General features: G+C 41.9%; 1 protein-coding gene across 1 annotated transcript in view; it reads left to right on the forward strand.

Moving 5' to 3' along the window:
- Window positions 1-11699: 11699 nt before the first annotated feature.
- The window catches only part of Mdga2 (MAM domain containing glycosylphosphatidylinositol anchor 2), a 713503-nt gene continuing 709415 nt past the window's right edge, over window positions 11700-15787 (forward strand). Inside the window, exon 1 of the mRNA XM_057782716.1 lies at window positions 11700-13151. Coding sequence (XP_057638699.1) covers window positions 13079-13151 — 73 coding nt within the window. The 5' untranslated portion in view covers window positions 11700-13078. The remainder of the gene's footprint in view (window positions 13152-15787) is intronic.

Genomic DNA, 15787 nt, shown 5'->3' on the forward strand with positions numbered 1-15787 from the left:
TTATGTGGTCAGAAAAAGAGAAATATACAGTAAAGACAGATAAAGACAAAAATAAAACCCTCTAAATGGTTTATAGTACATTTAAAAATATATGTAGGCTTGGGGAGAAAAAAGAAAAAGAAGAAAGTCCTTAAAAACAGAAAGAAAGAAAGAAAGAAAGAAAGAAAGAAAGAAAGAAAGAAAGAAAGAAAGATGAAAGAAGAAAGAAGGAAAGAGAGTAGTTGGGTGTGGTGGCACATACCTTTAATCCCAGCATTTGAGAGAAAGAGGCAGGTAGATCTCTGTGAGTTTAAGGATGGCAGTCAGGTCTACAGAGTGAGTTCCAGGACAGCCAAAGATACACAGAGAAACTCTGTCTCATAAAACCAAAAATTAAAAATAAAAATAAAAAAATAGAGTTTAAACCAAAGCCACTTAAAGATGGAAAATACACTGAAAATCTGGATACTGTATGTTATTGTGCTGTCTTTGAATTGTTTGATGATTGAGGAAGGAGCAACAGCTGCTAGAAGGCATTTGATTATAAATACTGCCGGATTAATCAAACATACATTTTTTTTTTGAAAATGCCTTGACTTCAAAATTTAAGTCAAAAGATATGTTACTTTGGAGAAGAGGTTTTGCTTTTATTTTCACAGTAAATAAGAGGCTATGAATTCATTCTGGGTTAAGAAAAATCAAATTGATCAAGGAAGACCCACTGAAATATCTCCAGTAGGAGCAGATAGCCCAGATCGTACCACATTTCAGAAGACCTCTGTTGGAGATTCCTCTGAGTTCTACATCCAGAACTGTTTCAAGACTGCTTGCTGATATGAGCAAGCCTCACAGAATATTCCAGTCAGGACTTGACCATAATTATAAATTTTCTTTAGGTTCCCATAAGATTATCAGTGCTCCCAATCAGCAGAAAGTAGCCTAGAAATTTACACCCACATTCCCCTCAAATGGATTATGCATATTTGTTTTTCTTTAGAGTATCAGTTACAAGAAGTTAAGGATAATAGTCAGGAAGAAAGCTAGACAAGGGAGATTAGATTCAGAGTTTTTGTTTTGAAAAAAAAAGGTGGGGAGAAGTACTGTGGAACAATGGTCTTACACTCTGTAAAGATTTGTCACTTGTATTGGTTTAATAAAACACTGATTGGCCAGTAGCCAGGCAGAAAGTATAAGTGGGGTGAGCAGAACAGGAGAATTCTTGGAAGAGGAAAGGCTCATCTGCAGTCATCACCCAGATGCAGAGGAAGGAAGATTAGAATGCCTCACTAATAAAAGGAACCAAGCCACATGGCTAACACAGACAAGAATTATGGGATAATTTAAGATATTAAGATGCAGGAATTAGTTAATAAGAAGTCTGAGCTAAGGATCAACCAGGCTATAATTAATGTAGGTCTCTGTGTATTTCTTTGGGTCTGAAAGGCTGCAGGGCTGGGCAGAAAACCAAAAAAGGCAAATTTTACAACAATTCAGTGTAGCATACTTAATCAGAGAGTTAACCTTGGAAAAATTAAAAGTTTTTTTTTTATGCCGACTTTAGTTAATCAAAACTTCAAAACAATCATTGCTATATTTGTAAAAAGTTTTAGAAAGCATTTTAAGCATACAATAAAACAAAGATTCCCCAGTCAGTGCATTATTTATCTGTTTTCAGGCAAACACTAAATTCTTCAGGAAATATGTGAAGCTAGGGATAAACTAATTATTCAATCTAACAAGGTAAGACTGGAATGCCAAATATATCTCAAGAAATCAGAAAGAAGAAAAATTACAGATGAAAGCCAAACCAAGAAAATTAATTAGGAAGTAAGAAAAGAATAGTTAATGAATTTATTTGAAAACTCATTGTTTGGAGTACATAAATCTTAAAAGCTCATGTAGCATGTAGACTGATGAGTGTGTAAGTATGTGTATAGGTATGTGTGTATGTGTGCATATGAGCAGACACGTATGTATACACATAAAAAATAATGAATATATTTTGAGAATGAGAAAATGCTGTAAACATGTATTTGCTTAAGTAAGAGGCTTAATAAATTTTATGTGTGTTATCTATGAAAATATATTTTAGTCACTGTTAGGAAATGCATGAATAGACTAACAGAGAGCATATCCCAGAGCCTGTAGATCTAGAAGATTAACAAATTATTAAATTCTTTTGAAATTTTATGTAATAATTTATTTGATACTATGGAGATTATTATAGCCAGATACCTAAGGACTACAGTATGAAAATAGATTTGATAAAAGTTTTAAACAAGTACAAGACATTTCTGAATAAAATTATGAGGAAATTCTATACATTATGAAATGCCTAGTGGATTACTACAGCCATATTTTCTTCATAGAAATATTAAAATACCTTAATCTAAGTTCTCTGTGCCTCAGGTTCCTCATCTTGAAACTATGATGGGTACTAATTTATTTATAAGGTGGCTCTCAATGTTGAAATATTGTAATGTATGTAAATGACTGAGACAGTTTATCACATAAAATCTCAGTGAAGTGCCATCATCCATAAATGGCAATAATATTAAAATTAAATTAAAAATTAAGTTCAAGTTGTCTTTAAATCAAAATATAATTTTGAAAACTCTTTCTCCTCATTTTCACCCAAATATAGAAATTTAAAATTGTGTATGTATAGAAGAATGATACTGTTCTTCTTGGAGTTTTGTAAATAAATGATATATTTTGTATATGACATGATATATATATAATAAACATAATTTTAGATCTTGGTACATACCTTTGGAAGAAACCTCCTACCTATCAGAGGCCATGCCAGCTCCTTGAACACTAAGTAAGACTTGCCCTTACAGCACCCATTCCCACCCTTAAGAATCCCAACCGCCTCTCTTCTCCTTGTTATCATATCCCTGCCCACACCTTTGTCTAAAGCCTCCTAACCCGAGGTCAGGTCAATATCCCAAATCGCAGAGGACCCTTAGCCAGATCTATGGTCACCCTTCTGTTGGACCAGAAGCCATCTAGACCAAATTAGGAGTGACCATCTACTCAACCATGGGCCACTCCATCTAGAAGACCAGAGAGAAAACAGAAGTCTAGGAAGAAAATACACATACAACAAATAGAAATCCAGAAATTGGCATCTAGACCTAAAATCACTCCAAATCTAGATACCTTGAATGTCAAAGTAAGAACACAATCAACAACATCCAGGGAAATATGTCACCACCAGAACCTAGCTGTTCTTCTACAGACAGCCATAAATATTTCAACATAGCAGAAGGACAAGTAAACAACATTAAAAACAACTTTTTGAAAACAGTAAAGGTCCTTAAAGAAGAAATGTATAAATCCCTGAAAGAAAGTTAGGGAAAGGCAACAAAACAAAATTTGAAAAAAATCAATAAATCCCTCTAAGTGTGTCAAGAAACCACGAAAAAGCAAACAACCATTTAAAGAAAACAAATAAATATGTTCAAGACTTGAAAATGCAAATAGAAGCAATAGAGAAAGCACTAGCTGAGGAAAATCTAGAAATGTAAAATTTAGAAAAACAAATAGGAACTAAAGATACAAGTATCACCAACAGAATATAAGAGATGGAAGAGAGAATCTTAGGCATTGTAGACACAGATATATTGGTCAAATAAAATGTTAAATCTAAGAAATTCCTAATGCCAATCTTTCAGAAAAAGGGACACCACAAAAGATCAAACGTAAGAATATAGAAACAGAAGAAATTTCTTGTCTCAAAAGCCCAGAAAATACTTTTAACAAAATCACAGAAAAAAATTTCCAAACCTAAAGAAGAACATACCTATAAAAGTAAAAGAAGCTTAGACAATACTAAATTGATTGGACCAAAAAAAGGAAATCCCATCTCCACATAATAATCAAAATACTAAACACTCAGAATGAATAAAGACTATTAAAAGCTGCAAGAGAAAAGATCAAGTAACATATAAAGGCAGACTTTGAAATCTAGAAGTGCCTGGACAAATGTGTTGCAGATTATGAGATCACAGATGCCAGCCCAGACTACTATACCCAGCAAAACTTTCAATCACCCTAGATAGAGAAAGAAAGGTATTACATAATAAAGTCAAATTTGCATAAAATATATCCAAAAATTTAGCCCTACAGAAGGTACTAGAAGGAAGATTACAACCCAAAGGGGTTAACTACACACATGAAAACACAGGCAATAAATAATCAAAACCCCAAATAACCCAAAGAATGAAAACACTAACAAGCACCATTCTCTCTCTCTCTCTCTCTCTCTCTCTCTCTCTCTCTCTCTGTCTCTCCCTCCTTCCCTCCCTTTCTCATTCCATTCCTCTCTTTCTCTTCCTCTACTAATAAAAACTACAACAAAATAACAAGAATTAACAACCATTGGTCATTGATATTTTTCAAAATCAATGGACTCAATTCCACAATAAAAGGACAGGCTAACAGAATGGATGTGAAAACAAAATGCATCCTTCTGCAGACATCAAAGATAGACATTACCTCAGAGTATAAGGTTGAAAAGAGATTTTCCAAACATAGGGCCCCAAGAAGCAAACTGGTGAATCTCTTCTACTATCTAATAAAATAACTTCAAATCAAAATTAATCAAAAGATATGGAGAGGGATACTTCATATTTATCAAAATAAAAAATACCAAAATGCCATTTTATTCTCAACATCAATGACTGTGGCAATTTGAAAGAAAATCACCCACAAATAAAGTGCTACTCTTAGGAGAGAAGAGGTTGGGTCTTAAAATTGCAAATAGAAAAAAAAAGGAAAGAAGAAAAAAATATGAGACATATGTTCAATACCATGTCACAATAGAATCTTACTTGCTACAGTGATATATCTTAGTTGTAAATTATAAGAATTATAAAAACAAAGTAGGCTATAGAGTAAATGTGTTCGCTGTCTTTCCTTTCTCTCTGAAGTTGCTGAAAGTCCTTTCAGTTTTTTGACTGAAAGATTTGTCGCTTCCATCTTTACCTCTGTTGGTGAATGTTTTATTTTCTCTGTCTATACTTCTTTGTCTTTTAGTTCCCTTGCGTTTTCTTTGATGATCATTGAACCTGAAAGCGCTGTGAATGCTAGGCAAATACACTCGACTAACCTGCACTCCTACTTCTCTCTGCCCTCTTCACCAAGAGACATCTGCAATTCTAGAATAAACGCACACTACCTTAGTTTGATCTCATCCTAACTAGCCTTCCTCTGCTATAAATTTATTTCCAAATAACATTGAACTCTGAGGTTCTGTGAGGGACCTGAATTTTGGGGGACGCCATCTAGCCCAATCTTCTTGTCCTCTCCCACACTTTTCTTCCCATGCTTTTTTCCTCTTCTTGTTCACTGAGACACATTGGGTGACATGTTTGTTAGTCTTTGTTATCTTAGTCTCCTAATTTCTTCTCTGGAGGTTTACCCCCCACCCCTGAAGGTGGTGACTTTCATGGTTTTCCATGGAACACACTCTTCACCAAGCCGTGCACTTCTTTTGATCAGCTCCTGTATTGCCAAGACAATGCCTGCCTTTTGTAGGCCCCCCTATATGAATAGTTCATCATATTCCTATTTGCAAGTATATTTATAGAGGATTAGGATACTTATCATAGTTAATATTTTGGAAAATGTTTCTCTATTCAATGTATATTTGAGTTACTTCTGATTCCCTATAACACTTGTTACTCTAAGGCTTTTTATTCAAAGAAAGAGCAGAAATGAGAGGGAAAGCAGTCACACACACACACACACACACACACACACACACACACGAGGGTGGGGGGAACTCCCAGACTCAACATTTAAATGACTTAGCTCTCTGTCAGAAGAGTCATACAATAGTGTCTCTATAAACTAGAGAGTGGAGGAAAAGGGAGCTTGAGTGGGAGGATTACAGTGAGAGGAGCAAGAAAGGGAGAAGATGTGTATGAGAGGCAACAGAGAAAGGGGAAGAGACATGTTCTTTATATTTTAAGAATTTCAGGCACAGAAAGTTTCTTTGAATCATGCATTATCTCTGATACAAATGTCCCCAAACTGCACATGTGATGCACTTCAGTGGCTGAAGGGCTGGAGAAGCCAGGGCTGAGAGTAGAGGGCATTGTGTAAATCTGATTCCATGGTTGTAGGTGAAGATGTGGGCTTCAGCTAGAGCAGGTAAGTGGGAAATGCTCCCAGTTCAAGTAGAGACAGTCCTGGGTGAGGGTGCAGGAGAGCAGTTTCCCCCGGGACCACCCAACATAGAAAACCCAGCAATTAGGTTTGAGCCAATGAACCTGTGAGCCCTTGAGCTTGCTCTTTGCACCTTACAACCATAGATTCAGGTGAATAGACTTTAGCAAGATAAATAAACTGAGGGAGAATGTGAAAAGTTACAATTATCTGAGTATATGCCACGATAGCAAATCAAACCCATTGTCTGTTTAGGAGTTAAATTGCCTTACCTTTATTTTCTATCACCTAAACATCTATCTGTACATGGTTTCAAATCTCATGAAAAATTTTTGTTAAACTCTAAGTCCTTTATGCCCAATCTGTGGGTTAATCAAATCACTTATTCATCAGAAATAGTGGATTTATTTAGTTTTTCAACAGAATTTCCGATGTTATTTGGATGTTGGTTTTTAATCTGCCTTTAATCTGGTTTATTGATGGCCCTAAAGTCTTAGCTTTTTTTCAAACTAATGTGTTTTTGAAGCTAGTAAGTCAAGCACAGTGATATGCAGAAATCTCTCTTTATTAATATTTAAGCTGTGGAGTTCTCCAAGGATACAACAGGAAAAAGAATACTTGAAAAAAAATAAACTTGAAGCAGAATTGTACTCTCAATTTTTCAAGTTTTCAGGAGATATTAAGATAGTCCTAAGTACTGCCCTAACAAAACATTTCAGATAAAGGGCAAGGAAATCTGTAGGATTCGATGTGAACGGACAGAAGTAGGGCAGGCGAGCCTTAACTAAAACAAGGAATGTAATGCTTAACCCTAATAGTTACGCAACTGGAGATTAGAAGATGTCAGATGCGCAAGATGAAAATCACTTGACATTAACCCACGCATGAAAGCTCTGACGTAACAAATATTATCAGAACAATATCAAAATTAATTACTTCAATGCCCCTTGCCAGATTGTGAATATGATACCTCATAGATGCTATTTTATTTTAAAATCTTAACATGTTCTTCTTCCTTCCATTTTACATGACAAAGATGTCAGGGTCCCACTGCATAATTCACGCAGGGTATGCGTATATCAATGCTGAGTCCTTTTCTTATTTGCTTCGTTCTCTTGCCCTGCACAGTACATTTATTTATTAGACTCTTATTATTCTGATACTATTTCATGTACTCTCAAGTCAGAATACAAAAGAGACAGAATTAGAATTTATCTAGGACAGGCTACTAAAACTGCCAAACCATAACATCTAAGGGTAGGCTTCTAATCATGGGTTCAAGATTATGATTGGTATATAACAGAAATCTAGAGTAAGGCACAAAATCCTAGATATCTAGAACTAAGGACTAGAATCCTTGGCTTTCAAAACATATAGCATATAAGACAGTAATACTCTTTGCCAAATGAGTGAAAGCTCTCCAAATTATGCTACTGCTTTTAAGACGAAACAGAATGTGAAAAGCTTCAAAATTCTTGATTTTGTTAGCTGGCCAGACACCTCTCAGCGGCAGCCACAGTGAATATGGAGGCACTAGCCCCACCATCTGCATCCTACCAGACCACTAGTATCTGCATATATGTCTTTCCCAGGCACCTCTCTGTTTTTTATTTTTCTTTCCTGGACTCAGGATTTGCTTTGTCCAGGGATTTTTGTTTGGTCTTTTGTTCCTTACTCAGGCTGAATGTCTCCCTTTAGATTGTTTTAGTTCAGTTCATTTAAGGGGAATTCAACTTAAGTCCTTTATTTACAGTATTAGCACTTGCCATTCTCATTCACTTTGTTCACACTAAAGTCTTGTTCAGGGTCAATTCTCTTTCCTCAAACCAGCCATGATCTCATATCTAACACTGTTAGGTAGATCTCACTGCTAAAGTTTCACTACTTGCCACCTGTGTTTGGGACCAGCAAGGACATCACCAATTCAATGTTGTGCTTCTTGTCTTTATTAGTCATCTGAGATCATCAGTTGAATGTGACGTTGCTCAGACTTTTAACACTGTCATCTATTACTAAACGAAAAGAAAGAAAGCCCAATGAACAGGAATTTAGTAAAAGAAAAATTTTATTGGTGTAAAAGATTTTGTGAATTAGAAAGTTAGTTCCAGCATGCGGGTTTTATCCAACTTTATTGTAATCTGAGCTATCTTTAAAAAGATTGGCCTTCTGGTCAAGGGATTGTTGGGTCTCAGGTGTATAACTGAGTCACTGAACAATTGAGCTTGCCAAATTTTTGAAAATACTGGAAGTGAACTTAAATGACTATGGTGGGGGTTCGGATTTACAGTTAACTAGGCTAGCTGATAGCCATGCCAAGCTGTGTGGGGTGAGAAATCTGTGACTCAGAACATTAGAGCAAACACAGTTAAGTATGGATTTTGTCTGTGAGTAAAATTCCCAAAATATTTCATGTAGATCAATAATGATGCTTCTTATCCCTGTTTCCCTTTTTATAATCTGGCTAAGGGAGTATTGTGGATTGGAGTTTGTGTGATATAACTGTCTGCCAGAGGAACAGGAAGTAGGATAAATATAGTATACAAGATCTAGTATTTGTATTTGTATTATGATAAGGAACTAGGTTGGACAGATTTGCCCTTGATGTTCTGCACTTTCCATTCTCAGTCCTATTTCTAGAATTAGTATTTCATTTTTGGCTTCCTTACGGTACAGTTCATGCTGGACTTGAACTCACTGTCATCCTTCCTCATACTCCCGAGTACTTGGGATTGCAGGTATATGCCACCAGGTCTGTCTTTCCTATCGAATATTTGTCCCACCGTCTTGAGTGGTTCCTGTGAGCCCTTCATTGACATTGTCTCACTCACACTATTTAGGCTGAAACATAATGCTCACATTAGAGAAAAGAGATGGAAGTATTAGATATTAAATGAATACTTAATGTTAACGAAACTGCAGTTAACAAACATGCAGCAGTTGACTAACCTAATTCAAGCTGTCAGGGAATAACCACTAAGTATTTTATTATGCATCGTCACACTCAATAGTGTCCACAATTGTACAGGATAATGCTGACTGGCTCAGGCTGGCAGTGTCATGGAGAAGGATTACTTCAGGTGTTAAATTCCGTATAACAGATATATTCCATACATAAATAAAAAACAAACAAACTGGTGATCTAAGAAGTGACCCACACTATTTCTGCAGGAAGTTCCTCTAAATGGGCTACATACAGTGTCCTGTTGTGGATTTGGTAACAAGTTCTTGGGCTGTTGTCTCTGGCATAGTACCTTCTATCTGCCTGCCTTTCAGTTTCAGCTCAGGCTCACCACCTGGAGGCCTGAAGTAGCCAATGCTAAGGTGTGACAACATCAAGCCAGCTTGGTCAGTGCAGCCTGAAAAATAAATGTTGAATTTCAAGAAGAAAATAAAGCTTAATTAAATAAGCTGACCAATTCTCTATATGTTTTTATAGGAAAGTAAAAGCATACATCAAGACTAGTGTAGTTTTTCTTTTTATGTTTGTAAAATACAATAGAACACATAATTGCATGCAAAATTGTCCCTATTCTGTGTTCTAAGACTTTGGAAAATACTTGCAGTGACAATTCATGTAAGGCACAGCACATCCTGTCCCTTAAGAACCAAGTGAAGGGAAGAGTCATGTCTGCTGGTCCTTTATCTGTTATTTGCCACAGTGTCTGTCACAGTGTAGCTGTACCTTACCGTTTCCCAAATTTTAATTCAACTATTCAAATAAATAGAAAAGGATCAGGTTATCTGCATTTTTTTTTCCAAACTCCAAAACGTTCACTGAGAAATTGTCGAGGGCTTTATGGTGATTTTTACAACCTATGCAGAGCTAAACATTCTATAGAAATAAACTTCCCATGCCCACGGTGTGGAGTGTGAATCGCCAACCACATCAGAACCACACACAGTTTTCTGGGTTTCTTTACCACAGGGACACACTGACTGAGCAGGATGACACACTGAGTCTATGATTGCACAACGAAGGGTTAAATATGAGTATAAATACGGAGGTGAAGTACAGGATTAGAATAGTACATAGAATGCCACTTAAGACGTATCCTGAGCTTGCATGTAAGAGAAAAGCACCCCAACGAAACCACTGTGCTGCAGTGTATAGGAACAAGATACTTCTAATAGGACAAAATCATAAGACTCCCCTCCACCCCTAGGAGACCAGTAAGTAAACTTCAGTTATTTCCTTTCAGAAATACCACACATTGAATTTTGCTTCTCAAGTGAGTTTCACTCCATCTAGTGAAAGCGGTCTCTCTTACATGAAGGGTTCTCACCCCTGTGAGCCATCCTCGGGAACCCTCTGAAATTTAAGGTTCTTCATTCCTTGTAAACCGAGAGAGATAGCGCTAGCTCACACCCTACAAAAATCGTATTCACAATTCACCAAGGGAGAGAAGGGTGGTGAAAATACTGAGGGCTATTCATTTCTAGTGCTTGGGAGTCCTCCCCCTCCCATTCCACAGCAGAACTACCGCATGAATAGAAGGACCCCGCAGTGGCAGTGTATTATACCGGTTTATCATGGACAGCGTTAAATGAATACTGTATTTGAGATTTTCCTGACAATAACTTTTTCGCATGTGTAAATGCACATATTTAACCATTTCACTCATTTCCCTACCATGTTTGAGCAAGGGGATTGTAGATATTAAACACTATTTTGAGTAAGAAACATACCAAAGCAACTCAGATGATCTCAGATAATCCCCCATTACATTTTGGTGAATAAGTTCTACACTTGTTCTAGTGTAAATTAAAGATGCTTGGACTTTCTCATCATTTTGTAATAGGGAAATATTTAAGCACCTCAGAGCTGTTCCCATCTCATAGGCAGAACCCTCAAAAAAGAAGGGCTTTTCCAGGCATTTAACTTTAGGGGGCAATTTAAAAAAAAACCGACCCTCTTTGAACTCCTGGTGTTCTTTCCTCCCCCGCGAACTTCCTCTGATATGATGACCATATTTCCACTAAAATATGACAGAGGGCGAAAAGCATGATGCGGCTTCCAATGCCTTGGCCTGTTCTGCCCTCTAGCCAAGCAGAGCGGATCCTGGAAGACCTTGGATGGTAGGAAGGGAATAAGGTGTCCTGTAATTACCGCGTGTCTAAGGACATAGACGGCCCTTCCCTTCCCTTTCCTTCCGCGTGCAAAGGGCAGCGGCGGCATCGGAAATGAATTACCAGCCCTCGCCCCCATGGAGCTAAGGAGAACCAGGGAGGGCCTCAGCAGGGTAGAAGAGAGACTGGGTGCTGCTGCCCCGCGGAGCCCCTCTGCGCTGTCCATGCTGATGAGCTCCAGGGCTGACCCCGAGCGAGCATAGCCAAGGAGGAGTCCGGGAAGCAGAGGGGGCTCAGAGGAAGGCAGCCGAGCCGCGCACTCGGCTTTGACGTCGCCGGGCTGCGGCTAGCAGCCTCGCGCTCTCAGCACGTAGCGCACAACGTGACCACACACAGCCTTCCTCCCTGGCAGCCGGGCCGCCTGCGCTCCGCGTCGGCCGCTTCTCCATCCTCCTCCTCCTCCCTCCTCTCGCCTCCGCGGAGCGCAACCCCCCAGCGCCAATCCAGGGATCCAGGGCAAGCATAGGGCCCGGGACGCTCCTCCGCCCAGCTCGGGCATCTCTGCCGCAACTGCGGCCCGCGAGGCAGCCACGCAGCCGGGATGCCCTCAGCGGGCGGCCGTTCCTCCGTTCTGCTCTGGATGCCAACACTCCGGTAGCCCGGGTGGGGAAGCCCTTCAGCGGCTCCCCGGTCTAAACTCCCGCCAGTCCCGACCGCCCCCACCCCCTCCACCTGGCGGGGGCGGCACGGAAACGAAGAGGACGCGCGGTACGGGTGGGCACGCGTGGACGGTGTGCGGATCTGCTCTTCGCTCGGCGTCTTTCCTCTCCTACAAGTGGCGGTGCTCGGACTCTGATCTTAGCTCCGGGGATCGGTGCTGCAGGCAGGAGCACCCTTTTCGCTGGCGCGGCGATCAAGGCTGTTGGGGAGAGCCGTGGCGGTGGCAGCAGCGGCTGAGGCTGGTGCCTGGCGAGCTCCAGACGGGCACTCCGCTCCCGCCTGGACCCTTTCGCCCTCCTCTCTCCTCCTCCTCTCCCTCCTCCCCATCCCCCGTTTCCCACTCCTCCTCTTCCTCCTCCTCCTCTTCCTCTCCCCACTCGGCGATGCTAGTCTGTATCGTGTAACAGGATTGGCGTTGCAATGGCAACTGATGGAATGGGGGAAGGCAAGACAGCAGGGCTGGGGGCTCCGGACTGCGGGCGGGCGAGCCGCTGCCGCCGCTTGACGCTCCTCTGGGGACCTTCGCGAGTTACTTTGTAAAGGCGAACCCGGGCGAGGGAGCCCCGCTTCGTGGCCGGGTCAGAGGCCACTTCCTGCTCCCCCGGCTGTCCAGCGCGGTTTGCATCGCGCTGCGCCCCCGGGGCCCCTGCCTGCGCCTGCCGCTTGCCCGAGCTGGGAGCCCGGAGCCGCTTCCCCGAAGAACACTTGTCCTCGCAGCTCTGCTTCCCATCACCGCCCCCTGCTCCTCCCCGGCGTCTGCGATTTTCCCAGGCGCCCGGTGTGAGTGCGGCTTGCGTGTGAGTGCGTGTATCGGGGTATTGTGTAGTGGGAGTGTGTTCGCGCGTGTACTTGTGTGTGTGCGTGTGTGTGTGCGTGTGTGTGTGTGCTTGTGTGTGGTGTGTGTGTGTGTGTGTATGTGTGTGTGTGCATGAGTGTGGGGTGTGTGGGGCTCCAGCGATCTGCTCGCGGCCGCCGCCAGGGAAGGACAGACGGACGGAGCTTCCTTCCATCGGGAGCAGTTCCTGAGCACCTCATCTCGGCCCGGGCACAAGTGGAGCGCGCCTGACTGGCCGCTGGCCTCCGGAAGGTTCCACTGCGTCCCCCTTGGGCTGGATATGTTTATGTTCACGTGAAGATGGATTTAGTGTACGGTCTCGTGTGGCTGCTGACAGTCCTCCTGGAGGGGATCTCTGGCCAAGGAGTGTACGGTGAGTGGAATCGCGACGCTATCGTGACCTTGTGATTCCTAGGCAAGATAGGCTGCTGAGCTAAGATGCACGACTCGCGCCGTTCTGGGGCCCCTCCTGGCGTGGCATTTGATTTACACTTCATCACGTTATTGGGAGCTGGAAGGAGGCAGCGAGCGCGCTGCGGATTGGGCTGTGAGCGGCTCCCCAGGCTCCTCGACTGGGGTTCTGAGTTGGGTCGGGCCAACAGCTTCGCACTCGCGGGAACTAGTGGCTTTGCACTTGATTTATCTCCGCGGGGGAACAAGGGCTCTTGCAGTCTTGGAATTAATAATGGTTTGGCTGCTTGCAAGCCGCGGTGTCACTGCCACAGTTTCCCCTAAATGGAACCTTGGAATGTGACCCCCTTGAGTCCCTTTCACATTCCCATCCCTTAATGCCTGGGAAGTTCCTCTCCCTGCAGGTGCTTTCTTCTTTTCCACGTTTTTACCCTTAAAAAAAAAAGAACTCTTTCCCCCTTTTCTGTGAATGCCTACAGGACTTGCTTTTCTGGCTCAGAAAATGGGGTGACAGTTGAGTTGTATTCTGCACCAGCCATTGCCATGAGCACTGACTTGGGGAGGGGAAATAGCAGGCAAGAGTCTCAGTGCCAGACACAATTAAGGGACATGTTTGTGTGAATGGATGAGCAAATGCATGAATGAACCGTAGATGAAGTCCGCGCGTCTCTGCTACGGGGCAGGACACCACTCTCTACAACCAGAACAAAATCTCAGCTTCAGAAAGCCTAGATCCAAGAGACTTGGGACCTAGGAAGGGCGAAGGATGAGCTTATTAATTGGAAGGCTTTTGAAGTGCTCCCAAACAAATCCCGGTTCCTTTGCCTGTCAGCAGTTGGCACTCTTGTGTTTAGTCACCTAAGACTCTGACTCTCTCTTTCTCTCCCTCCCTCTCTCCTTCTTTCTCTCTCACCCACATCTCTCATGTTTTTCTTGGCTGGCTATAGTAAGTTGGAATTAGCCTTATCTTCTGGGACAAGCTGACAATGCCCTAACACAAAAGGAACTTTTGTATTCTCAAGATGTATATATTGCAATATGTGTATATATATTGCAATATATGTATGTGTGTATACACACACACACATATATACAATATATATATATATATATATATATATATATATATATATATATATATATTACAAGGATACAATGAAAAAAGGGAAGATTCAGAGGATAGAGCAGGCCCAGACTCCGTCATAACACACACCCTCATGTACTCGGAACATACATGGAAAACTCATGCATCGGTATTGCCTTAGACTCAGTTTAGGCTAGATCAATAACTACCTGGGGTAAAAACCATGAGGATCTGTGGAAATGCCGGCAATTTCCCTTCGTTCTCCAGAACTCCAGAACTGCCTGCAGAGTGGTTACTGGAACCATGGACTTGAAGTCCTCAAACTCCTTGGGAACCCTATAGTGTGCAGTGGGTGGATGAGTGCAGCAGAAACAAATGAGCCCTTACTTTCTCCTCTGTCTTCCATCCTGGGCAAACAGCTACATAGTGTGTGGTTGGGGTGCAGGGGGCAAAAAGGGGTGATCATCAGCTGAGGGCTTTAGTTCTTCCTGTTGCCATTCCCTTTCTTGTCTTCCTAGTTTTGTTCTAGGCTTGAGTCAAATCCCTTCTTGACTTTCTCCCACCTCTGAGCACCTTCATTTTCCCTTTTCTCCACTTTCTCCTTACCAAATCAAAGCCACTTCTCTCGCTGCAGCAGAGCTCCTCGCAAACATGCTGGTCAGTGTTGGCTTTGGTGAGTTTAAATGTAGGAAAGAGATTGTCAATTTCCCCAACACTTGACTGGCACCAGGGGTTGGGGCCTGAAGAGAACTAGGACTCACTTAGAGTTCTTTTAAGGACTCTGCTACACTCTCTCTCTTTGCCCTGAGAAGGAGAGGGAGGGAGGGAGGGAGGGGGGGAGGGAGAGAGGGAGGGAGGAAGGGAGGGAGGGAGTGAGGGAGAGAGAGAGAGAGAGAGAGAGAGAGAGAGAGAGAGAGAGAGAGAGAGAGAGAGAGAACTAGAACCTGGGATTCTATCTAGGGTCAAGGATTGCTGGAGAGAAGAGCGGTTCCCCTGAGTTCTTGTCATCTCCTGTCCAATTTCGTCTTCCTTTCTAATTGGCTCAGACCTTTCCAGCTGAAAGGAATTTTTGATTTGTTTTTAGAAATATATGAAGTATGCCAGGTTGTGGTGGCGCACACTCCTTTAAACCCAGTACTTGGGAGGTAGAAGTGGTGGAGCTCTGTGATTTGAAGCCATCCTGGTCTGCAGAGTGAGTTCTAGGGCAGCTAAAGCTATACAGAGAAACCTTGTCCCTAGGGTGGGGGGTGGTGAGATAGAGAGACTCAGAGGAGGGAGGAATTCTGGAAAGATAAGAGAGGAACTTTTCATTTTCCTGACACTCACTGTCTTTTGGGTTACTTAGGCAAGCCCCCTGTTGGCCAGAAGAATGAGGTTACAGCTTGGCAGGGTAGATAAGCAGGAATCAGTAATTTAAATAAGCCTTGCCTATGTCACTTATCAGTAAAGAGGATGCTTTTCCATTACTGAGTTGGTCACTATGATGAAGAGAGTGGCCTTTGTTTCATGTTATT

The sequence above is a fragment of the Chionomys nivalis genome, chromosome 10, assembly GCF_950005125.1.
Source record: "Chionomys nivalis chromosome 10, mChiNiv1.1, whole genome shotgun sequence".
NCBI classification, from domain to species: Eukaryota; Metazoa; Chordata; class Mammalia; order Rodentia; family Cricetidae; genus Chionomys; species Chionomys nivalis.